At 40.2% G+C, this 26967-nt stretch overlaps 1 protein-coding gene across 3 annotated transcripts in view; it reads left to right on the forward strand.

Annotated features, from left to right (window-relative positions):
- The window catches only part of LOC124152512 (small cardioactive peptides-like), a 33141-nt gene extending 11695 nt beyond the window's left edge, over positions 1–21446 (forward strand). Inside the window, exons 2-5 of one of the 3 annotated variants that reach the window (XM_046525472.1) lie at positions 10790–10822; positions 15085–15159; positions 18538–18774; positions 21176–21446. In XM_046525472.1, the coding sequence (XP_046381428.1) occupies positions 10790–10822; positions 15085–15159; positions 18538–18774; positions 21176–21226 (396 nt within the window). In that variant the 3' untranslated portion in view covers positions 21227–21446. The remainder of the gene's footprint in view (positions 1–10789; positions 10823–15084; positions 15160–18537; positions 18775–21175) is intronic. The other 2 variants (XM_046525473.1, XM_046525474.1) reach the window with 2 other exon arrangements.
- Positions 21447–26967: the final 5521 nt, after the last annotated feature.

Genomic DNA, 26967 nt, shown 5'->3' on the forward strand with positions numbered 1-26967 from the left:
TTTCGAATAATTGAAAAGGAAAATGGTACATGAATGTTTCAGAAGCTTCATTCAACGTGTTAATTATCACCACAAAGATCTTCAGCGGCGCGTCACACAAGGTTTCCGTTCATTCGTCATCACACGTTACTTCACAGGCGATGATGTCAAGCATAGTAATACAATAGACGTGCATCGTTAGTAAACACATAGGAACTCTACTTTATTTACAAAGTGTCACCTTGTGCCGCAAATTGCGCTTGGTCGACCTCTCCATGTTGGAGAGTATTGTTGGGCTATTTTGAAACAGATCGTATTGTAGATCGACAACCTTTTCAACATCTTTGAAGTAACGCCAATTATTGTAAAATCTCATTTTCTATCATTTGGCATTGAAATCAGAGCTGAATAACATTTAATTCAAACGTGATAACGATAACCCGTGCTGATTAGTTAATCATTATTGCGTTTAAAATTAAACACGAAATGGCAATTCGAGCAGTTCGCAAAAACTAACGATACCTTTGCCTTGTACAGGAATATTAAATATTTCATGACTTATGGGTAAGTTTAAGTGGCATCGACGTAAATAAAACAATGTCTTTACAAAACATTGGTCAATATGTACTAGTGGACACAGAGGACAAAACATGATATTATGGGTTTGGAAGGGTTAAGATATATCAATGACCATCAATTCAAGTTGAGAAACTGTTTTGTTTGTTTGTTTGTTTGTTTGTTGTTTAACGCCGCACTCAGCAATATTCCAGCTATATGACGGCGGTCCAGACAATCCAGTGATTGACATCATGAGCATCGATCCACGCAATTGGGATCGATGACATGTATCAACCAAGTCAATCGAGCCTGACCACCCGATCCCACAAGCATAGTCGCCTTTTACGGCAAGTATGGGTTGCTGAAGACCTATTCCACCCCGGAATCTTCCCGGGTCTGAGAAACTGTAACTCGTATACGTTTGTTATATTGATTTGGCAAGCATAAAGGAAAAACATATGTACAACTGCGTTCAAGATACTTTCTTCCTCTGAACAAAACCGGTGAGCGGAATATTAATATGGGGTATGTAATTATGTTGTCAAAGCATCACTAGTTATCTTAATTGTACATATGGAATATCATGTCACTACAATTTTTTTACATTTTTCATTTCTTTCAGTATATCATTGCAACTCTCCGCAAAACAACATACCCACTCGAGTTTATAACGCCGTACAGCCAAATGCACATTTATAGGATTACTGTTGTAGCTGATCATGAGGTAAAACGTGAAGTGGAGTAGACACATTAGTTAATTTTACTGGGACTACTTTCTCGTGATATTACAACGCCACATCAATTCATAATTAATGATAATTCTATTTGGTAGCCTCAAGACAGTTATTTACAAACCTGTGTAATGTGATGGCCTCTCATTAAAAGGGCATAAACAGTCTTATAGAAACCTCATCTCACTTGTTTTATTACGTTAAGTAAATTGAAACTAAATCATGAATATATTGACACTCAATCCAGATATCTACTTCATTATGTGGATTAAGATTGAAATTAACACACGCAATAAAATCCATTAGTTTTAACTATGCATTTCAAAATCAAAGCTGAGTATTTATAATGTATGAGAACGACTTTCTGTTTGACATTTTGAGTAATACATTTCATCAGATATTTGCCCGAGAGAGAAACAGTAATCAGTGGCCCGTCTCCTTATTGCACTCTGGGGACGTACAGGTAATGAGAATGCAATTTGAAAGCAATGATTACAATTCAGTGAAGTCATGCAGAAAAAATACACCCTTTTAATAAATAAATCATGTTAATCATAATCACTTGAAAGCCGTATTTTCGAATTGTCTCTTTTACTTTGTCCTTTCATGGTTTAAAATTAAGAGAAAGCATAAAAACATATCTCGTTTTCTGTGAAGGTTAAAGGTATTTTGATGCTAATGTGGGCTGACATTCGACACATAGACTTAAAAAATATATATAAAATACAAAGTTTGCTTTGTAATATACACAGGTTAAAGTGTTTTAGGTTGTGATCTGGTTGCCTTCATTCAAGACTTTATATGTGTTCAGCAATGTGATCAGGAAGGCTTTCTCTTTGACTTAAATACAAATCCCATCACGTGACTAGGAATATTTATGTCCGCTACATAAGACAGTCCTATGCCAATCAAACTTTAAAACTACGCATCCGATACAGCCATAATAATGATTTAATTTCAGCTATCACCAAATAGACATGGTGTACAGCTTTAAGCACCCGCAAATTTTTTTACAATGTTTGGGAAGGACGATACCAACCAATCAATTATTCCCGACCTGGTATTTGTTTTCAGTTCATTATTATAGCACAGTTTCACTGAAATGGTTAATTTCATAACTGATTGACATGTACCTATCCAACGCCATCCCGTTTCATACACTTAGAATCGCTTTCTCACCATGCATATATGTAGCAATGCCATTTGACAAATAACTTTGAGGAGTTCTAACACTACTAATTGCATGCGTTCGCATGCGGTTAGACCATTTCCTCACTTCGTTCCTGTCAAATATTTGGCCAATAGTCACAGGGTAATTGCCTTCTCAGACGAGAAATCATGGCATTCGCGCCTACAGGAACTGAAGTCCTTGAAAGACCTAACTGTTGGTTGACAGTGGCTTGCAGAGATTGTTCGTTCAATCAGATTCTGGACACACTTGGCAAACATCAGAGAAGTATAGAGGAAGGTCATATCAGCTTCCGTATTGGACATAAACTGTTTGAGGTTAACAGTAAGAAATAAAGAGACTATTGTTCTACTCCCCGCTCCAAAAAAAAATCCTCAGCTTCTTTAAGAATGTGTCCGGGTATGCATGATTTATATTTAGCAGGTTATGAGGACGAGGGATAGGTGCAGACAAGGCTGATCATGAGGGATCCATAACACAGATCTCCGTTCTCCTTATGTTCCCTGCGACACACAGGGATCTTAGACCTATCACGGGCGAATGTCTAGGTCATATGTTGGGATTATGTGCTGGAGCCGCTTTTTAGGAACGAGCATTGGTCGTAAGAGGTGACCAATAAAAAGGACGAGATATCACGATAAAAGCCCTCTTTGGCCTAAGATATCATATTTGAAAAACTTGCAAATGTTTTAGAAAACCTTATCAAATTTGGCAATCTAACGATTTTGTTCTGTTCAACATTTGCATGTTTTGAAAACATAGCAAATGCAGAAGAATTAAGAAGTTATATCGACCTTCGTTAGTTCGGGTATCTTGTACTTGGTATTAATGTTCACACATCTTTATTTCAGCGTATCAAATGCATCAGTCTTGTTTTATCACCAACGATGACAAAAATACGTTACACCTTTACTGCCCTATCATTCAACTTGGAAGTCACTCACTTTAGCCAGGATATTGCGTTGCCCTTCCGGTGATTGCCCAGAAACCCATAGAAATATATGAACAGTTAATCAAGCCTTTTTCACCACCATGTTGTTTTCCATGGTATAGCTTGTGTTGGCAGCTGGAATAAAGTATATGAAAGCTAAATCATTTGAAACAAATCCTCTTAATAAAATGTGACAATTTCGGACTAATGGCTTATTTGGAAGCCGGTATTCCTGTGAACACCTTCATTAATGACATTTGTCACAGTACTGATCCATCTGTTCATTAACAATTGATGAAGAGAATAAGACCAGTACCGGTACATAATCAACGCAGATGACATACGTTTACAATAGGAAATGACAAATAGTCGTGTAATATATACAGATTTCGTGATGGTTTGAATATGACATGGCCCATGTGAATAAACTGGAAAGGATGATGAAGTCATTGGCATCTGTGTAGACATTTAGTTTGCCCGAGGTCTTCAGTGCACAGAACTGTTTGTGTGTTTCGGTCTAGGTATATGCCATGGTTTGATGTGCAATTCCTATTTCGTATTTCTGTGTTCAAGAACATTCCTCCTAATCCCAATCCACATATCATATTTGACTAATGTGCCTGCGTAAAATTGGTATGCTGATGGCTTTGTTGGGATGACTAGCACTGGAGAGTCCTGTACTTTCGTAATTAATCAAAATGTATTCTGACTTATACATATTCAAGGAAGATCAACATTTAATGCGTTATATTAGTGAAAGATACTTTGAAGGAATATCTTTTTCACACTGATGTTTAAAATTATTTGTTTTTATTTGAAACTAGATTAATTGCGTTTTGACAGGTCAACTAAAGAGTTGACAGTGTTTCTTACAAGACCCGGGCAAAGGAATGTGCACACCCATGTTTGATGGTGGCTACAAATGAAACAAACAAGAAATAGATATTCAATGGTTTGTTTGTTGTTTAACGCCGCACGCAGCAAAATTCCAGCTATATGACGGCGGTCTGTAAATAATCGAGTCTGGACCAGACAATCCAGTGATTGACAACATAAGCATTGATCTACGCAATTGGGATACGATGACATGCATCAACCAAGTCAGCGTGCCTGACCATCCGATCCCGTTAGTCGCCTCTTACGCCAGCAGAGTCGCCTGTTACGTATGCAAAATGCTATATACTGGCTATGATAATTAAACTGCAATGGAAATAGAGGTTATCACGCGAGTGTGTTTGGGGATGGTAAATATCCTGCATTAGGAATAAACATTGTATTTAGCGAGCCTTGGCGAGCTAAATACATAGTGTTTATTCCTAATACAGGATATTTACCATCCCCAAACACACAAGCGTGATAATCTCTTTATCATATAATGTCATTTTTTTACTCTGTGCTTCAGAATCGCTTTCCCTCTCTCACAAACATTACCGAAACATTGCGAGTTTTCCTTGAATGCGGGCATTAATATTTATTACGTCACAGGGTAAGTGATGTTTCAGTCGGACAGTGACAGTAGCCAATATAGTTCCAACTGAAATCTGTTTCTTATACAGTGGCGAAGCAACATATACGCAAAACAACAATTGTTTTTATTTGCATTTCGCGGAAATCCATCGGTCTGTCCGCTAGAGTAACTGCCCTTTGTCAAAGGGAAGCTACTCTAACCCTAGTCTATGAGACGTCACGGCCACGGTCAGACGTTGTTGACAGTCGGTCTGTCAAACATATTTCGGCCAAATCCAACTATTTTAATTTGTGGAGAAGGTTTCAAGCCGCAGAGGTCTACAAGTACTAATATATGGCTACTGATCCCGCTTGGCTAGGCCTCGTGCCTTCGCAAAATTGTTTCGAAATTTATATCTCCAAGGATGCCAAAACTATAAAATGCCTTAGCTACGTCACAGTTAGACACTGATTTTCAGTATATTAGACTGTTCTTTTGATAATGATGGCAATTAACTCTGTAGTTTATCCAGATTCCCGATGGTTAATTCTGACTCGATCGCCGAATGACGAGGGCGACGCCATGTTTGTTCATAAACAGTGAAAGTAGTCCCTACTTGACCTTTGATATTTGCATCTCTATCCGCATATGACCCCAACGGATATCGTTTTTATCCGTTGGCTTTATCCTGCCGAGAAACCTACCCATTATATGATAAATTACAATATCCAGGTGGATCAGATAGATAAGTCAACGAGCGATACAATGGTGATGTACTTCACTCGGAAATCAAGATGTGTTTGGGACCCGAAGTGTGACGTATTTCCGTGACTGTTTTCAGACTAGTAACGTTTTCATATTATTTGCATTTTTTGCAACCTATTTTCAGGTGTACTTTCTTTTGCCCGGCAGTTTACTGTGCTGTAGCGACATGTTTCCGCCTTGTCAATGACCTTGTTAACATATATATATAAAGTATGAAAAAGCAGTCTGAGGATATGTACATTTTGCGTTTGCAATTAATCAGAGTTACATGAAGCCAGTTAGGTATGAAGGAAGTCATATAATGGACATGTATTAAGATGTATGCATTGAAGGGAGACTGATCATAAAATTCAATTTGCAATTCCTGTTGATGGCTACAGTTAAACACGCAGTGACAGATTTTGTCGTCTGGAAGCCAGTGTTCATGTAAGTGTTTATTGATATGGATATGTAACACTGTCTAAATAACGATGACAGCATCAGCCACAAATCAGTCCAACAAATCGTTATTTTGTAAACCAAGACGGCGATCACCACACGCGTAACGCATAATTGAACCATATATACATGCGGCGGGCGACTTAATCTCAGACCAGTCCGGTGAAGGCTTGTCATTATGACAAAATTAAATCTACCATTACGCGATAGCCATGTCCCACCGGACAAGTGAACGATTAAATCTCATCTGTGGAAAATTAAAGTAATTGTAGCCATGATGAGATATCTGCATGTAGAACGCCACCAATAGCATCAGCGTCTTGATAAAGGCTCGTCCCAGGAGACATCGAACCTAAAGTCTTTCTGCAAGAATTCAATCGGAGTTAGCAGGGTGAATTGGGCGGAACGGTAGTACTACTTAACAAGTGCTAAATTTTGTCCATAGCTTATCTGGATTGATTCCACGAAACATGGCCCCGCCAGTTACTGCTAGTGTTTAACAAAGGGTAACAGCATGGCAATTGCTCTGGGCCATGCGGCGAATCCCCGTGGCGTTTTCCACTTATGAGGATGATTTGGATTAGTGGTTTGATGAAAGGAAATTAAAGCCAAGTCATAAGGCAACGAAGTGTTACTTCAGACTAGATCCAGTTGGTCACGTTTCCTGGAGACAATAATGCATGTTTGATTGTTTTGTCGTTTTACGGTATGCAATTTAAGATGTCCAGGTAAAAGTCGAAAACGTCTTCTCCAATTTGTAAAACAAATAACAACACTTGATCACCACAAACGTTTTGAAATTGAGCTCTATTTTTCTATCCATGCAGAAATAGAATTTACTTGTAATGTCCAAACGTCCAAATGATCCTGACAGTTAGTGGCGCAACAAGGAGCGCTTTTCTACTGGGCCTCCTTTGCTACGGTATTTATGCCGAGAACCGACGCAAACTTTCAAAGTGTACCTAAACCAAATACTGTTCGTTGGACTTACGCAACTACATTTCATGCAGTATTACGGTTGATAAACTTCAAGAACATAAACGAGAACACTTTAACACTACTTGATCATGTTGATACGAACTGAACCTTTCCTGAAAGACACCTTCTACGAATCCTTTCATAAACACATTCGATATTGACTTTTTAATGAAACCAAGGGACGTAGATCCTCGGGATTTCAGAGTTTCACCTCAAGACGGACTAAGCGGTTAAATCACTTCAGCTGGCCGAGCAGTAGTCAGAGGTAATACAAGTCAGCATAGAGTTCCCACTCAATTGAACTTGGATAAGCTGACGGAGTAATTGTAAGATTAAAGCGATAGCCTGGTGTCGTTTACCAGATGGAGAAACCGTCAGCGTTGACACGGATTGGCAATCATTTGGTCTCCCTGGTATCATAAGACATCGTTATTTAGAGACCAGGGGACGATGGAACGACTCCGGCTTATTTGCCTTCATTACAAGAGGACGGGCTTTTCTCTAAGCGGTGCCATACATTCCCGTATCTTCAAATCTTCTGTTGATGGATATCTTTCATTGAGATGACATGACGTAAATGCGTGAACTCGCAAACACTCAACACAGTTGTGTACATCTCGATTCGTCGAGGTTTTGTGTTTTGTTTTTGTTTCATATTTATGTCACCACCAGAACAGTCCAACATGGCAGTTGGCATAATGTGTTTGAGACAACATTCTTGAACTCTATAAATTGAATTAAACGTCAGAACCCTAGGGGCATCCGCACATCCCTTCCGTTCATCTTCAGTCACAAAGAAGCCAATAAATTTAAACGATAATTTCAGAACAATTTCACCAATCAAACTAAAACGATATTGATTAGACACCAGGTGTTCCCGACATTCCGGCATGTGATGGGTGTGTTTTTAGAGTTGAAATTAGTTTTTGATTGCAAGCAATGTACCAGGGGATAAAAATCAATATTTCACTGTTTGTTTCCAAATGTTACTGTTGTCAGTTTGCCAGTGCCCCTTTAATGTTGACATAAACATGGATAGTGCGTTTCTGTGTAGCGGGTCTTGCAATATAACTCACTTAATTATCATCGTCAGTATTGGCATTTTCGGAAACATCCCAATCAAGATTTCGTTTTAAATCAGAACTGACCTTTTCAACCGATTATGAAAAACGCTGTAGTTGTATCCCATCTAATTCGTCCATATAATAAGCATGGGTCACGGTACATGGTCTGCCCGCCAAGGCTTTTATGATAGAAAGCCACTGGAAACAATGTTTAGTTTGGATCAAATGTGATTCACGTCTCTGTGTAGCCCCAATTCCCATCGGGTGTACATTATGACGCTGGTGGTAATTTAGGGCTCCGTCCCATGTGACAAATTGCAAACTGTTACACATAGAAACCGCGACAAAGCTAACGTGAAATATTTACTCCGTATCTGCTGTGACTTAGATCAATAAAAATATGATGTTCCATCGGGGTCATCGCGTCTGAATTCAGAATACAAGCTACATGGCGTAGTGAATCAATGCCACCATCGTACTCTACGGGCAACTGCATGTTCCCACATTAAGTTCTTGCTGACATATCCGTAAAATCACGACCCCGTTTCCTGTAGAGTGTAGATGATACGGAGGATACCGTAACGGATCTGTTAGCACGTAGAAGTATTGACTGAAGTACTGTTATAAGCGCTTGCTTACTAAATGAAAGGTAACCCATTTATGTCGCACTCGGATTTTAGGTTTTCATACTTCTTTGGCAATGGAATGAAATAGCATGCAATTGTCCAAGTCGGCTACAAGATTAATGACATGCAATTGGATGCAGGAACACGACTTAAGTGTTTGACGTTTGAGGATTATCTGGGATTTTGCCATATATTCGCATGGTCACGTTCATACTGTTTGCAAACTTGATGACACCGGAAAGACATTTGTAAATTCTTAAAGGGAAGTGCCATTTTAATCAATCCTGCTCAGAAAGTGAGTGGCTATCTAATATATCATTTTGATGAACGCATTTTAAATAATCATCCCACGATAGGTGAATCTTTATCACGGGTCATGTAATAAAATGCATTTATGATATTGATCGAAATTAACGCGATGTTTAAAAAATGTTATTGATGGTAAAGGCCAATTATTAGTAAATGTTGAATAAACGAACTGCACTTTATTTCGCTTATCAATACATTTGCCATCTGATACCGAAAGGAAAACACGGTCATTATTGGCAAATATTGAAATGTTGACATTTCAGATTTTGTTGAGTTCTGGAATAATATTAATTTAGCGATGGCAAATTGACGATGAAGCACGGGGTCGTGCATTAAACAAAATAAAGCGTTCGATAGACGTGTGTACATCGCTGTCAATATTGATATAACTATGTGTATTTGCATTGCCAGTAATGCATGACCAAGGCATTTATTACAAAGGCATTAAGCCAGGGTTCAATAGATTGAAAAGGTATCATTAGCAACACTCATAGAAAACATTCATGTATATAAAATGACATATAGAGGGATCCATTAAAAGATATATTTAACAGCAAGTTCATAAGTGAACATAATATGTTTTTGAAGAACGTGAACGTGTACCCCTTCAGCTACTCCTTTAAAAATATACGAGTGCATCTGCTCGTAGTTCATGTTTCTAACGCCATGTATTGATTAATCACACATGCTAATAAGTTCATCAAGTGACTAATTTAGCCCAAACCATGTACATTTATGTTTTTGCTGACAACATGGCAATGTTTTGAGTTTCATGTAGCCATTTGGATTTATTAAAAAAAGCATTTATCTCTTAAACATAGGTCTTTGATATAGACATCCGAATTTTAAGGACGTTAATCTCGTATTCGTAAAATCAGTAGGTTGCAGATTACAGTTGATGGTATAATTAACGTTTTATTTTGGAGATGTGGTTAATATACCGTTAGTCGTGTGAGGTAAACGAAAATGAATAGTAGCGATGGGCCAAAGGGTCATGATATTGCCTCTAGATTTCCTAGAGGTATGTGACAGAAATGGTGGTTCAGCACGGAACACGTTTATTCTTAAGCGTCGTTTTTAATAATCAGCATGTCTCTTATCATTGATTTCTTTGGATATCATGTCTGAATGATGACTGTGGGGACTCGCTCTTGTCCATGAACTGATATGTACATGTATACTGCTAAAAGACAATGGTAGAATTGGCTTCAATAGCTTTGGGTCTGTGATATCTCAAGGTGATTGTATTGGATTTGTAAACGGGAAATCGATTCTCAACATTTGCAGTGCCAATTTGGCAGACAGATTGTTTTAACAACTTGAGACTTGTAAATTCGACTTGCTCTCCCTTGAACGTGCTTTGAAAAGACGCAAAACTGTAAAGTTGATCAGAAATGAAGTTGATCCGGATTCTTCCACCGAGAGCCTTTCCAAAAAATGTACAGTGCATCTAATTGATGTTTTCACTGAGATCTCAATGTCATTATTTCCAATGAAAGTCGACATGTTGATAACAAACGAACTTTGATGTACAAATTGTGTGAGTATTCATTACACTCGCTATCTCAATACCACCACCACGTGTTTACTCTCACAAACGTTTTTGAGTGTTCATCGTGATGGTGTTTATTGTGGTAGTGTTTGTTGGGATGGTGTTCATTGTAATTGCGATCATTTTGATAGTGTCCATCGTGATGGTGTTCATTGTGGTGGTGCCCTTCGTACCCAAAGGTATATTTTGTGTACTAACAACGATGCTTTTTTTAAATTTCAGAACTATTTGGCTTTCCCAAGGATGGGCCGTTCAGTGAGTATAAGCTTCAAAATCAGCATGACTTAATACGGTTAAGAGGAGAATCTTTACAGTACGATGACGAAGGGGTGTTGATCAAATTGTATTTCAGTGAGTGAGTGAGTATGGTTTTACGCCGCTTTTAGCAATATTCCCGCAATATCACGGCGGGGGACATCATTAATGGGCTTCACACATTGTACCCATGTCGGGAACCTAGGTAGTCGGCGTGACGAGCGAACGCTTTAACCACTAGGCTACCCGACCACTCCCTGTACAACGAAATCTAAGGGACCATTAAGATCAGCTCGGTTTAACCAAAGTTTCGTTTCTCACATTAACATGATGTTCGTAATAGCCAACCATCCTATACAGCTGACTTCGTCACACTCGGAGTGGACATTATACTTGATAGTATTTGATAAGGTCAGTATTTATAATGACAAAATATTTCGGGTTTATTAAATCTTCACATTATGTAAACCTAAATCGACAAACCCCTTTCTTTAATAATAAGAAATCCATGCATGACAACTGTGTGCATGTATTAATGCGAGACTAATATTCATCATAATGATATGCATAGTGCCTAAGTATAATTGAACCTCTCCTATAATTGAACAAATACCACGACCCACCCCCTGTTGTTGGTTTCAGGTAACACAGATATTTTCTATATGAATGAAATTTGAAACATCCTTTACTTGAATCATGTATTCATCAACAAACCTCTTACGCGGCACTCGGGTGGGTGAGTTGGGTTTAACGCCGCCTTGAACAGTATTCCAGTTACAAGCATATTGCTGCGTCTCAGCTTAATGTGAGAGGAACGTTTGCAGTAATTCTGGTCGTAAACCTTCACAATGTAATACCGATTCGTTTCTGACGGAATTGGAACAGGATTAAATGTCGAACCCCAATCGGTGGACCCTGGTTACAAAGGGACGCAACTGCGAATAGCGACTACTTTGACAACTTGGTCATCCGTGCTCGCAGCCGGGATACGAATAACAATCTTTTCCTGTGATCTAGTTACAGTACATGCACACCTTACATGATGTGTTTTACAATAATGTTTAAGGAGTTAATAAATTCGAGATAAATTACGGTCTCTTTCCACTGCATTTTCTTTTAAGGGTAACATATCTGATTAGGGTGAATGACGCACCCCTTAATACGTCTCCTGTTTGGTTTTATTGCAGCAAAAGGAAGGATTAGTTACCCCAAGAAACATTCAGGGTGGTGTTTTTAACGGTCATTTTTTCGCCTTCCCTAGAGGAAGAAGGCAAGAATTATCTCCCCCAAGGGAAACAGGGGTATGAATCGTAGCTTTCCAGGGCACGATTTGAGCATTTTGACACAAACCACATCCCACGAGAAACTATATGCTGATGAGCATCCTCCGTACCCTTCCTGCATCTGTGTCTGGGTATTTCCACCCGGTTTACTTCATCCGTCTGTTTTCCTCCCCGGACACGTCACAAGCGTAGATTTAGTTCCAAATATTTACACGTATAAAATTATGGATGTTTCACTCGGACTTCAGTCCCTTCACACCTTAATCTTGGAGCCGATGATTGGAGTGGAATGGCTTCAGAACTACACCTAGTTTTATACTAATGTTAGATGTAGCATTCAGTTTTCATAGAGCATGAATGTTCGACATGTTGATACACTCTGCATTGAACTTTGCAGTTAATTCACACAGCGGCGAAGAATGGATGACACAGCACGCCAATTCACGCAGTCTGTTTTGTTATTTACATACCACATACCATTTACATACCACATACCATTTACATATCACAGAATATGACGAACAATATTGTCCTACATAATCAGTTCGTTTCAGTTTCATCGAAATACATCACATATCCAGTTGGATGAGAACTGGTTTTTCACAACTGATTATTTGTCATAAGTGATTATTCGTTATAAGCGTCGATTCGTTTTACCCAGATCTGATAATATTTATACTGGTAAGACTAAGCCATTGATTGTCTGAAGTTTAATTAAAAATGTCGAAAAGACACAAGTTTGAAAACCCACATGCTCACATATGTACAGAGGAAAACGACACAAGTCAACATCACACTATCGTTATAGTCACCATCAGTGACTATTAGTCGTAATAAAGGAACTAATCCATGCCACATAGACCACATTATAAACCGTCTCGTAAAATCCCTTACGGTATACTGAAAGCTCCCGATATGGTAAACAGCGGCACCTGCCAGTGCTGTTGCCCTAGCTAACGCTACATCCAAGGTCCTTGCAGCGTTCGGTTTCCGTTATAATCACAAGGATCACAAAGCCTATCAGTTCTCATTACAAGTAGCTTGAGGTCCCTGTTGTGAAATTAAGCTTAATCTCACTAAGGCCACGTTCTGGTACAGTCAAGACGCTTTGGGTTGTGCAATGTAGGATTCCAAGACTCCAGATAGAACGAGGGCAGCACAAATGCTGTAGTTAAATATATAGAGTGATTAGATGTGATGTGTCTGTAACTGGTACACATGGGGTTGGACAGTAGAATAATAGTTGTCCGTGTAAATATAAAGAAACACGCAGGCAAAAACATGACGGGAAACATGGATGGTGCTTTTGGCAAGGAGGATAAGAAGATGACTGAACAATTACATTTCAAAGATACATTAGCAAAACGTTCAGAATAATACATTTCTTTGTTGATTCAACTGATCAAAGATTTAGTTTCAGTACTTTCATTTCTACAAATACATGTACATGTTATGCTTTTGTGTGAATAGAAGCAATATACAAGTAAGTAACACACATTACAACGAAACCTTGCCAATCCGTATGCTACGGCTCAAAGCTGTCCTGACTAATTTCTCATCACCACGGTTACGTAACTGTAATATATGAAGACGTATGTCTCAGAAACCCAGGAGAGAGGTACCAGGGAAGGGACGAACAGTGCTAACTTGGTACAGACTAACGTCATTCCAATACAGAACATTGTATGACACATTTTGTCGTCAGAGACATTAGAGCCCGATTGTGCCAGAGCCTACCAGTTACTTCCCCATAGATACACCAACGCTGACCCCACATCGGATTAGTGAAGATAGCCTCGTTGTTATCCTGTCCCCCACGTGCAACTCCTACACATATAGGATCAATGCAATGTAAGCCATCGTTAATGTGTTAATTATGGGTCAGCGTATTATTGTGCAAATGCAGGTTAATAGGTTGCATTGATAATATCCCGTAACAGCAGTCCTGAACAATAGAATATTTTCAACACAAGCATGTATGTATTGTTGGTGGAATCCATTTACTGTACAATGGACTCTTTTATGCACTGTACTGATATATTGTATAGAAACCCATTATCACGAATAGCTGTGTTCTGGTTTAATCATAAAAGTTGCACACATGTCAATGTAGCGTTAAGCGAAAACTTTTTAACATGAATGATTTAGAGGCATAGGATTTAATGACAGTCAGTTTATCATCTAACAGTGGTTTAATAGTTCATACCAGAAACTTTTGTTTATTTTCACGAGCAGCGGTTTACCCAAACAGGCGTTGGTCTCATTTAAAATTGTACAATATTGATCATACCACTCGAAGCAGAATAGAGTATATTTGCATCACACTGAGACTATCCACCATCAAATCAGAAGTCATTGTCAACATACACATCGTTTCTGAAAGCATTTGCACATGCTACACATACGTTACTGAGTGCGATAACCACCGCTTATTACAATATTAGAGATATATCAATACGCTTCAGCTTAACGTGGCTCAAAAGACCGAAGTGATGAAGGTCTTAGACGTTTACCACCAGAATCGTAGACGAACGGTCATGATCAGGGAATGTGAATTTCCCACCCAAAATCAGAAAATCAAATGATACAAATATGGGGGTATTTTCATTTTTATGTTCACAACGCAAGCAAAATAATTTGGTATGTCCCAAACCCGATTGCACATTGCATTCACAATCAGTTCTTGCTGCCTGCTTCCAGAATGCCTACAATGATACTAGAATTTCACGAATAGATAATGCACAATCTATTCACATGTAGAGTAGTATCACATCACGTTATGCACCAAGAAATGTACATATATATTTGTAACGTTAAGAATGCATATATAACAACTAGTTCATGCTGAATATTTTCCTAGTGCCTCGTTTGGTAAATATATATCTTTTATTTTATATGTTGCAATGGTGTGTCACGTTTTCAGAAAAGTGATATGTTCTCTGTGTCCAAACATGTCCTATTCCGCAATTTCGATTTCAGCTTCTTCAGTTTCGCAGTAAAGATGGACTTCCGTTTCCCATGCCCCGGAAACGATTGCAATCGGATGGTCGATCGGTATGACGTCAATGGGTGCATGTGCAACGATAAAGCATTTTCAATTTTTTCACAATGATATTGTCAATTACTATTTTCTTTCACAGGTGCATGTCTGTGCGAGCAGATGATACCATCAACATAGAATAAAGAAGGACATCAACAGATACGCATAGGATATCTGTTGTTTCATTACAGAGTACATGTATCTGTTCCATGTCCCTCTTTTACTGTATGATGTTAACATCACCCATTTAGTGTTTTCATTTCAGCTAACCAATTAAGATCAATATGTGAAACATTCTTTCACTAAATAAACAGTACTGAGTCCTAATGAAACTAATAATGTAATCTGGCAATATGTTGTTGATGACATCACGATTTGGAAATAAATTATATTCTGGTAATAACTAAACCTAACTTACGTATGGTAAGTCAAGTTCTGAAAAAAAACCTGCAAATAGAAGTGCACGATTTTTTACACGTTAGAGAAATATCACCTGTTAAATATCATTACCATCCTTTACTCAGATCGATGCAGCACTAATAGACTCTTTATCATTTAAACCATCACAAGATCCCAATTTCTTGACAACCTATTCGAGATACTAAATCCTCTTACTATTTTGAGTCTATTACAAACCAAAACATGCATTAATACATAGAAAGGAGGCAGAAGACTAAAAGGACGGAGGCAGGTTGATACCACAGGCATAAAAGCATTACTTTGTAAATAAATCAAATTTCCTTCGAGCTTTTGATTGAAATTGACATCATTGTGATACCAATATAATTTTTTTAATATATGGAGCTGAAGTGTCCAAATAAAAAGAGATGTCAAAGATAGTAAGATATTTCGTTGAAGGCATGAGACATAATTGTGTGCAAGAGGTAAGGCCGAGAAGGCGCGACACATTCATTCGTTTTGTAAACACCAGGTGTAATCACTGTATATTTTGCTTCATAAATGAAGGTTTTATTATTTGGATTGTCATTTTTCATGGCAGAGCTGCGCATTTAAATACCTCTACACATGGCTAACTCAAATATGTACTATCGCATGAACAATATGGTAATATCACAGGTTACATGAGGATGTATATATTATATGCCCCAAACTGTTTGACGTGATGAAATGCAAATTCATCATTAATTTTCTTCGATGTTCTGTAAAGAGAGTATTCGTTTGTGTCTTAAAAGTTTCATTTCCATTGGGAGATCACAATAGAGGACCGTCCTTTCTCAGAAACCCTTTGATACATATATGTGTATTCAGCAGCGACAAAAGGGTTTCGGCTGAAGGATAGAAGGTGTTCATGTTCCCGAAGGAAGGAAAAACATGTTTTGTTTCTGTCTAATCACAAAAAGTCCGTGTGGGAACTGTCATTGTCATGTGTGTCGGAAATATATGTCAGTGTTATGTGTGTGTTCGCACAGTGAACCCAGATCTTCGGGTGGAAATAGCAAATTAAGCCATATACACATTTACTAGAAGAAGTGTTTAGGACATGTAGTGTTAAGTATTGTGTCCATAGTGTTTTGAAACAAAGGTTCCATTGAACTATTTAAAGAAATCTTCTTTCTTAGATGATAGACACAGAGTTAATGCCATACAGACGTAATGTCATTGTTTGTAGACTTTCAATAATCTTGTACATCAAATATCGACTGTATGTGGGTAAGGACTAATTGGATGGAATCCCTTTAACTGTTGTTTCTGAAAACAATTACCAAGTTCAACAAATGCTCCTTGATGATGGAGATAACAAAGAGTGTCATGATAATTGTACGTATGCATGTAGAGAACCCCATACCTTGAGACAGCGGGGATTCCGGGCTAGATCAGGACCCCATACCTTGAGACAGCGGGGATTCCGGGCTAGATCAGGACCCCATACCTTGAGACAGCTGGGATTCCGGGCTAGATCAGGACCCCATACCTTGAGACAGCGGGGATTCCGGGCTAGAACAGGACCCCATACCTTGAGACAGCTGGGATTCCGGGCTAGATCAGGACCCCATACCTTGAGACAGCGGGGATTCCGGGCTAGAACAGGACCCCATACCTTGAGATAGCTGGGATTCCGGGCTAGAACAGGACCCCATACCTTGAGATAGCGGGGATTCCGGGCTAGAACAGGACCTCATACCTTGAGACAGCGGGGATTCCGGGCTAGAACAGGACCCCATACCTTGAGATAGCTGGGATTCCGGACTAGAACAGGACCCCTTACCTTGAGATAGCGGGGATTCCGGACTAGAACAGGACCCCATACCTTGAGATAGCGGGGATTCCGGGCTAGAACAGGACCCCATACCTTGAGATAGCTGGGATTCCGGGCTAGAACAGGACCCCATACCTTGAGATAGCGGGGATTCCGGGCTAGAACAGGACCTCATACCTTGAGACAGCGGGGATTCCGGGCTAGAACAGGACCCCATACCTTGAGACAGCGGGGATTCCGGGCTAGAACGGGACCCCATACCTTGAGATAGCTGGGATTCCGGGCTAGAACAGGACCCCATACCTTGAGACAGCGGGGATTCCGGACTAGAACAGGACCCCATACCTTGAGACAGCGGGGATTCCGGACTAGAACAGGACCCCAGCTACTGACGACGGTCGTGAAAACCGATTGAATTGATCGGGTGGGCAGGCTAAGTGACTTGGTTGGTTCATCCTGCACCGAAAACGTGAATCGTTGTTCATAATATCGATCACTGGATTGTCTGGGCTAGACTCGATTATTCACAGGCCGCCGTCATGTGTAGTTGGAATATGTCTGAGTGCGGCGTTAAACAATAAACACACTTTGGGATGGGTCCTGAATTCCACATATACGTACTTGTAGGTATTGTCTCTGTATACCTGTAATTGTGTATGTCCGTTTCCGTATATATGTGTGTCTGTGTATATATGTGTGTCTGTGTATATATGTGTGTCTGTGTATATATGTGTGTCTACTTTATGTGTACAGTTACCTATACATGCAAAGAATGAGCTGACAAAAAGTCAGACCAGAATTTTTATTAAAGTCCAAATGATAAATGTGGTCCTTGGATGGTAATGTATTGACAATTCTGAAGTGACCGTACCACTCTCATGTCAATATATATGCTTCTTTATGTGGTTTTGATTAAAAGTGGACAAATTCGTTACTCCGTGTTTTCATATCTAGTTGTGAATTATGCATTAATACCATTCCTTTTTTTACAGCAAGGCAAACATGAGAAGAGCCATCCGTTCTTTTGGGGCTTTTCGGCAAACTAGTTGCGCTCCATTGGAAATGGATGTATCATCAAATGTTGGCCTTGACAAGGACAACCTCTTATAGTAATAACCATACCATGAACGTGTGTCGTCTGTGTACTAACGAAGTGTCACTGATTCTTCCTCAGGGTTATTTAGCATTCCCTAGAATGGGACGGGCGGGCCAACAGACCGCAGGAAGTGACGAATGTTGCACGATGGGACTAAAAAACGAGTGGGTCGTTGGCGACGACGGGAAGGCGGAAGTGAGGAATATATGTCAAGCCGGAAAGGTCTGCTGCTCTGGATTGAAAGAAACAGTTGACAGGAAATTTGACGACGGAGTTTTTTATTCTATGTGTTTGCCAGAGTGTTACAAACCCCAGGTAATGTGCAAAGGTCGTTTTTAAATTAATATTTCAATTCGTCAGACACATTGTTTGTTTGTTTGTTTGTTTGTTTGTTTATGGAATAACGCCGCACTTAGCAATATTCGAGCTACATGACGGCGGACTGTATATAATCGGGTCTGGACGAGACAATCCAGTGATTGATATTATTTGCATCGATCCACACTGTTGGGATACGAGTTTTACCACCCTATCCCGTTAGTCGCCTCTTACGACAAGCCAGGTCGCCTCTGACTTGGAGCATGAGTTGCCTGAAGACCTATTCTAACACGGATCTTCACGGGGCTTATACAAATTGTCCTACACAATATGAACAATGCTCAGTTAATGACACTGGTTGTTTCGCATGGTGAAGGCAATCATTAGCATATTCACTTTTGCGTATCTGTATCATGAACAAACCGAGCTGTTTTCAGTCTTAAGAGTGAGTGAGTGAGTGAGTGAGTTAAACAGAATTCTTGTTCTATCACGGTGTGCCATCTTGAAAGCCCGAAGTGATGCAGATTTACCACTATAGTGAAACCCACGAGTATGGTATGGTGCTGACAAACCTAGAAACATAAACAGAGCGAACCGGGATTTGAACCCTTAATCTTAGGATCACGTGCTTAAAGGTAACGTGGAGACACAAGCCACCGTAGCAAGAAGAAATAAACAGACAGAAACATCTGCCTTCAAATAGTTTAGATTTTATGTAAGAAGATTTAAATGTAATTTGTAACAATTGTTTCACGTTGAATGGATGTGTAATTAATAGTCACTGCCAGTAACCTGTTACATATAGTTGTAGTTTTATAGTATAGTTTATTTGTTGTTGCACTTAACAATATTCCATCTATCACGGCAGCCAATAGTTAATAGAGTCGTGTCTGGACAAGACAAACCAATGTTTGATATTATGAGCAACGGTCCACACCACGATGGCACACAGTCAACCTAGTCACCTAGTCACGCGATCCATTTAGTCGCCTGTCACAACCAGGGAGATGCAGCTGTCAAGGTTTTAGGTGCATCCTATGCGTTAATCGTTATGTACTGTATGGGAATCAATAGAAAAGGTTTCATCGATCGAAGGCTACCACGATGTTTTACGTAGATCATACACGTACGATTCAAGATTAAGTTTATATTCTTCCTATCTCAGTTAAAAAAAAATATTTCAAAGAACAATAATCACTAAGTCATTTGTGATTATCTAAACACGGTCCATAATATGTGCTGTCACATTCGAATTGTTTAAGTGTAAGCTTGTATCGTATCACTTGCTGCTCAATGATGCCTGAGTACAATATATACTCCTCGATGTCCTGAATAATTCATAAATACATTATGGGAAATGCATCCTTTGCATTCGTGCCATTGCTTTATTCATTGCCACGCTATGAGTGGTGCTCTTTGCACTTTTTTCTATGGCATATCTCATTTGAGATTTAATCTATTAGACACGGTGTCGCGATTACCGCCTTTATATTTGCATTTTCATTTACCCCGGGCAACAGAATTCAAAATCCCATTTAATTGAGTTCCTTCTTTTCCGTTTCGCAATTGACGTTGACAGGGTCAGTTTCCAATCATACCTCCGTGATCTGCATCTGAAATGACTATGGTGCAACACGAGCTGTCAAAGATGATTCCACTAGCATCAAACTCTCAATCTTCCCCGTCATATATTCACTGCGTCTATATAACTTCGCAAACAGAATCTTTTCTAGAAAAGATGTCCGCTGATCTGTACTAAGTTGTAACTATTTCTGAGATAGGTATGCTCAAATTTTATGTAATTTAATCTTACTCTGATATTGAAACAAGGAAGTAATACACTGAAATACGCTGGTCACACTTGGAAATCATCGAGCCAAAGTGATATTTATTCCACACCATATAGAGAAACGTAGGGATCTTATAATTGACTTATCATTTTCGATAGATTGACACAGAATATGTAGTAAAGCACTACCGATTCACGACACTTTTGTAGTTAGCACAAACAATAACAAAAGAAATATTCCGTAAGTTCCTTTTGATTTGGAACATCCTAATAATCGATATATCGAGACGATGTGAGTGTATGGCCTCGATAACATCCCGAGTGACACCAAATCTAACATCAAAACTCCGCTTGTCTCGAATGACTCAATATAGTTTCGATGGAAAACGTACAATAAACGAAAGTTTACTATTGTGCCTAGAGAACATGCCGTGATTATTTATGAATACAATCCTAGAGTATGGTCAAAGGAATATGAATGATCCTTTCCCTATTATCATTTAACGTCTCGATGAACATGTGCATTTTTTATCACTTCTAATCCCATTCCTTTCTTGGTTGCGTTCTCTGTAGTTAATCATTTGAACTAACTCACACTTTTCTTTTCAGACAGTGAATAAAAGTGTTCTGGGAAAACTGAAACGCTTATTACAGCAATGACAAGTGAAATTGTGAGAACATTTCCGAAAAAAATACTTTCATGTGATATTTCTGTTTTCAAAGACATGTGCCCTCAGTACGCCTCGTTTCCATTTCATCTCACTTCCGGTCCATAACAACATCGAGCTCTCCTCTTCAAAAAGAAATGTACAAAGGTTTGGCAGATTTCCGTGATCTTTTGTACCTCTGAAATTGCTGAATAAAAATGTATGTTAAATTATGTTGATTCTTTGCTATTTCTTTCCCATTTCTATCGTCGACCGTCTGAACATACACTTGCAATTATTACCTTATGAACGACGCTCTGTCGTCATCTTCCAAGTAACTTCGAGAACCATGTCCCTGACTTTGTCGTAGAATGTTTTCTGGGAGTAACTGTATTATGACACGTGCTACCGGTTGGGCAGGGCCTGCCCCCCAAACCTGGTATAGTCAGGCATTAGCTAAAGTTGCAGTGGTTCGTGTATGTAGGAAATGTAGGCCCTTTGAATGATTGCACCCACTTGTTTGAACTGTGTTCCGGATCAAAAGTTGAGCATTGTTGGTCGCGGAGAGTCCTTGGATGGGTGACCGTGTTCGGCTACTGCTGGTCTCCGGGTCTACCCCACACTGAGGTACATGTTGCACACGTGATGTCTCCTCAGGCAAGTGGCTTTGTTCCAACATGGCAGTATATAGGACCTACCATTGAAACAAGGTAGTATATAGGACCTATCCCTGTAACACGGCAGTATATAGATCCTATTACAGTAACATGGTAGTATGTAGAACCTGCCACGGGAACAAGGCAGTATATAGGACATATCACGGTGACAAGACAGTTGAGAGGAGCTGTCACGGTAACACGGCAGTATATAGGACCTACCACGGTGGCACGGCAGTATATAGGGCCTACCACGGTAACACGGCAGTATATAGGACCTATCACGGCAACACGGAATTGGACACTTTTGACATACCGCTCAGATATTTATTGAAAAAATTAAACTTTTGCTATTATGAAGATTAGAGGCCTAAACATGGAAAGAGAAATGTCAATTTAATTTCAGATGAAGCTGCAAATGTTCCACTTGTGCCACTGGCAAAATCGAATACAGTTGTATCTAAAAAGAACGGTCGCTTAAACAAGAACGCTTTACACAGCAGTATGTCACACTACACAGCGACATGTTACGTTACACAGCAACATGTTACGTCACACAGCGGCATGTCACGTTACACAGGTCCAGGACACGTTACACAGCCACAGCACGCGTTATATAGCAACATGATACGTCACACAGCGGCATGTCACGGTACACAGGTACAGGACCCGTTATACAGCAGCATGTCACGTCGCGAGCAGCATGTCGACTTCCACAGCCACAGCACGCGTTATACAGCAACATGATACGTCACACAGCGGCATGTCACGGTACACAGGTACAGGACCCGTTATACAGCAGCATGTCACGTCGCGAGCAGCATGTCGACTTCTACAGCCACAGCACGCGTTATACAGCAACATGATACGTCACACAGCGGCATGTCAAGGTGCACAGGTACAGGACTCGTTATACAGCAGCATGTCACGTCGCGAGCAGCATGTCGACTTCCACAGCCACAGCACGCCTTATACAGCAACATGATACGTCACACAGCGGCATGTCACGGTACACAGGTACAGGACTCGTTATACAGCAGCATGTCACGTCGCGAGCAGCATGTCGACTTCCACAGCCACAGCACGCGTTATACAGCAACATGATACGTCACACAGCGGCATGTCACGGTACACAGGTACAGGACCCGTTATACAGCAGCATGTCACGTCGCGAGCAGCATGTCGACTTCCACAGCCACAGCACGCGTTATACAGCAACATGATACGTCACACAGCGGCATGTCACGGTTCACAGGTACAGGACTGGTTATACAGCAGCATGTCACGTCGCGAGCAGCATGTCGACTTCCACAGCCACAGCACGCGTTATACAGCAACATGATACGTCACACAGCGGCATGTCACGTTACACAGGTACAGGACCCGTTTTACAGGTACAGGACACGCTACACAGGTCCAGGACACGTTACACGGGTCCAGGACACGTTACACAGGTCCAGGACACATTACACAGGTACAGGACCCGTTTTACAGGTACAGGACACGTTACACAGGTCCAGGACACGTTACACAGGTCCAGGACACATTACACAGGTACAGGACCCGTTTTACAGGTACAGGACACGTTACACAGGTCCAGGACACGTTACACAGCCACAGCACGCGTTATACAGCAACATGATACGTCACACAGCGGCCTGTCATGTTATACAGGAACATGTCACGTCACACAGCAGCATGTCACACTACACAGCAACATGTCACGTTATACATAAATATGTCACGTTTCACAGCAACATGTCACGTCACACAGCAGTATGTCACGTTACACAGGTACAGGACATGTTACACAGCAACATGTCTCGTCGCGAGCAGCATGTCGACATCAACATTAACAGGACACGTCATAAAGCAACGTTACACAGCAACACGTAACCTTATACAGCAGCAAGTCACACTCAACAGCAACACTGCACGTTACAAAGCGACACGTAACGTTACAGAGAAACACAGCTACATTGTCACGTTATACAGCCACATGTCACGTTATACAGCCACATGTCACGTTTCACAGCCACATGTCACGTTACACAGCCACATGTCACGTTACACAGCCACATGTCACGTTACACAGCCACATGTCACGTTATACAGCCACATGTCACGTTACACAGCCACATGTCACGTTACACAGCCACATGTCACGTTACACAGCCACATGTCACGTTACACAGCCACATGTCACGTTTCACAGCCACATGTCACGTTACACAGCCACATGTCACGTTACACAGCCACATGTCACGTTACACAGCCACATGTCACGTTACACAGCCACATGTCACGTTACACAGCTCACATGTCACGTTATACAGCCACATGTCACGTTACACAGCCACATGTCACGTTACACAGCCACATGTCACGTTACACAGCCACATGTCACGTTTCACAGTAACATGTCGAATTTAACAAAAGGACACGTTACACATTTTCATTTACGTTACACAGCAACATGTCGAATTTCACAACAGGACACCTTACACGTTTTGATTAAAGTTACACAACAACATGTCGTGTTTCACAAAAGGACACCTTACACGTTTTGATTTACGTTACACATGTCGTGTTTCACAAAAGGACACGTTACACATTATGATTTACGTTACACAGCTGCATGTCGAATTTCACAACAGGACACCTTACACGTTTTGATTAACGTTACACAACAACATGTCGTGTTTCACAAAAGGACACCTTACACGTTTTGATTTACGTTACACATGTCGTGTTTCACAATAGGACACGTTACACATTATGATTTACGGTACACAGCAGCATGTCGAATTTCACAACAGGTCACGTTACACGTTTTGATTTACGTTACACATGTCGTGTTTCACAATAGGACACGTTACACATTATGATTTACGGTACACAGCATCATGTCGAGTTTCACAGGTACGGGACACGCTACACAGCAACATGTCGAATTTCACAACAGGACACCTTACACGTTTTGATTTACGTTACACATGTCGTGTTTCACAAAAGGACACGTTACACATCATGATTTACGTTACACAGCAGCATGTCGAGTTTCACAGGTACAGGACACGTGACACGGCAACATGTCGAATTTCACAACAGGACACCTTACACATTATGATTTACGTTACACAGCAGCATGTCGAGTAACGCAGCAACATGTTACGCCACAGGCAACATGTCGAGTTTCACAACGAGACACTTTACACATTATGATTTATGTCGCACAGCTACATGTCGAGTTTCACAACAGGACACGTTACACATTATGATTTACGTCACACAGCTACATGTCGAGTTTCACAACTAGACACGTTACACATCATGATTTACGTTACACGACAACATGTCGAGTTTCACAACAGGACACGTTATACATTATGATGTACGTCACACAGCTATATGTCGAGTTTCACAACGAGACACGTTATACATTATGTCGAGTAACATGTCGAGTTACGCAGCACCATGTCAGGATCCGCAGCAACATGTCGAGTTACGCAGCAACATGTCAGGTTACACAGCAACATGTCGAGTGATTTAGCAACATGTCGAGTTACACTACATGACACGTTACACATCATGTTTCACGCTGCACAGCATCATATCGAGCGACAAAGTATCATGTCGAATTACACAGCAACAAGTCGAGTTTCACGGCAACATCTCGATTGACAGAGCAATTTTGTAATTGAACAGCAACATGTCGAGTTACATTAAGGATATTCCCCTATAGTTTTCTGGGTTGTCAAAAACTCCTTTCTTTTGTGGTGGGATAATTATCGAAGAAGACCAGCTCCTGGAGAATATACCCCTGCCAAACGTCCTATTGAAACATTTATGAAGGAAAGGCACCATCTCAAGTTTGGAACATTTTATCATTTCAACCACAATATGGTCAGGACTCTGATTAGTATAACATGAAGAGGAAACATCCAGAATATCGTCAAACAGTATCATTGGCAAAAACTTCATAAAGTGTATAAATAAGCCACTCAGCCTTTGAGATACCATCTTTTCCATATGTCTGTTTTTTAATGAACGTATTTGTTTCCAAAACTTAGAGGGAGAATGGATAGTATTACTCAGTTGTTTTAGCCTCAGTTTACACAAGTCAGATGTATATTTGCTACAGCAGGTTTTTTAGTTATTTCTATTTTTGCAGTAGATGTTTCTGTTAGAGTCAGTACGTCTACGTCTAAACGTTCTTAATGTTTTTCGAGCATCTCGTCTTGCAATCTTACATCGTCACTTAATAGTGCCTTGGTATGTTGATAGTGCATAGTTCTAGTTCTTCTCCTCATACAATCTGCACAATCTAAGATAACATGGACGAAATCATATGTAGTCCCATCTATAGGCCCGCTACAAGACACCACCATTTCCTGCAGGCTGTTCAATAAAAGGTTCAAAAAGGGATTCATTACAAACAATTTTGTCTTTGAAATAACCAGATGCTGGCTTATCATTTTGGTTGTTCATGTTTAGGAATGTATATGCCAGTTCTAACGGTAAATGATCGGACTCTATACGATCTCCAATGTTTAACATGTCAATGTATTGAAAAAGATCCGGAGAACAGATAAAGTAATCATTTACTCTACAGCCCTGGTGACCACAATATGTATATTCCCCTTCTGCGTCTACATATACCCTGCCGTTAACAATAAATAGCTGGAATGTATAACACATGTCTAACAATATCTGCCCAAATGTGTTTATCACACTGTCCCTCATACGTCTTGAGAGATAGGTCCACAACGTCATCTGTGTGATAACCCCCACGGGCAGCGGGTCGACACTAAGACGACACCTTTCACGTGCAAACCAAGCATGATAATTTGACAACATTGGGTCATGGTTCATCGCAGTGACGTCACATAATACACAGAAGGAGCAAAATGCCGATCAAAGGTCATTTCTTTTGAATGATTGAGTAGGCGAAGGATGCAGAGAGGTGTATAGCAAATGCAATAGTGCAAAGGAGCAGTCTGAAATGAACATCAGTCCCAGACACTGTCTCTATGCAACATCACTTGTCGAGTTACCCTCGGGTGGAGAAACGAGCCGATTCTGCCTCCATACACGG

The sequence above is a fragment of the Haliotis rufescens genome, unplaced genomic scaffold, assembly GCF_023055435.1.
Source record: "Haliotis rufescens isolate VD_foot unplaced genomic scaffold, xgHalRufe1.0.p SCAF_13, whole genome shotgun sequence".
Taxonomy (NCBI): Eukaryota; Metazoa; Mollusca; class Gastropoda; order Lepetellida; family Haliotidae; genus Haliotis; species Haliotis rufescens.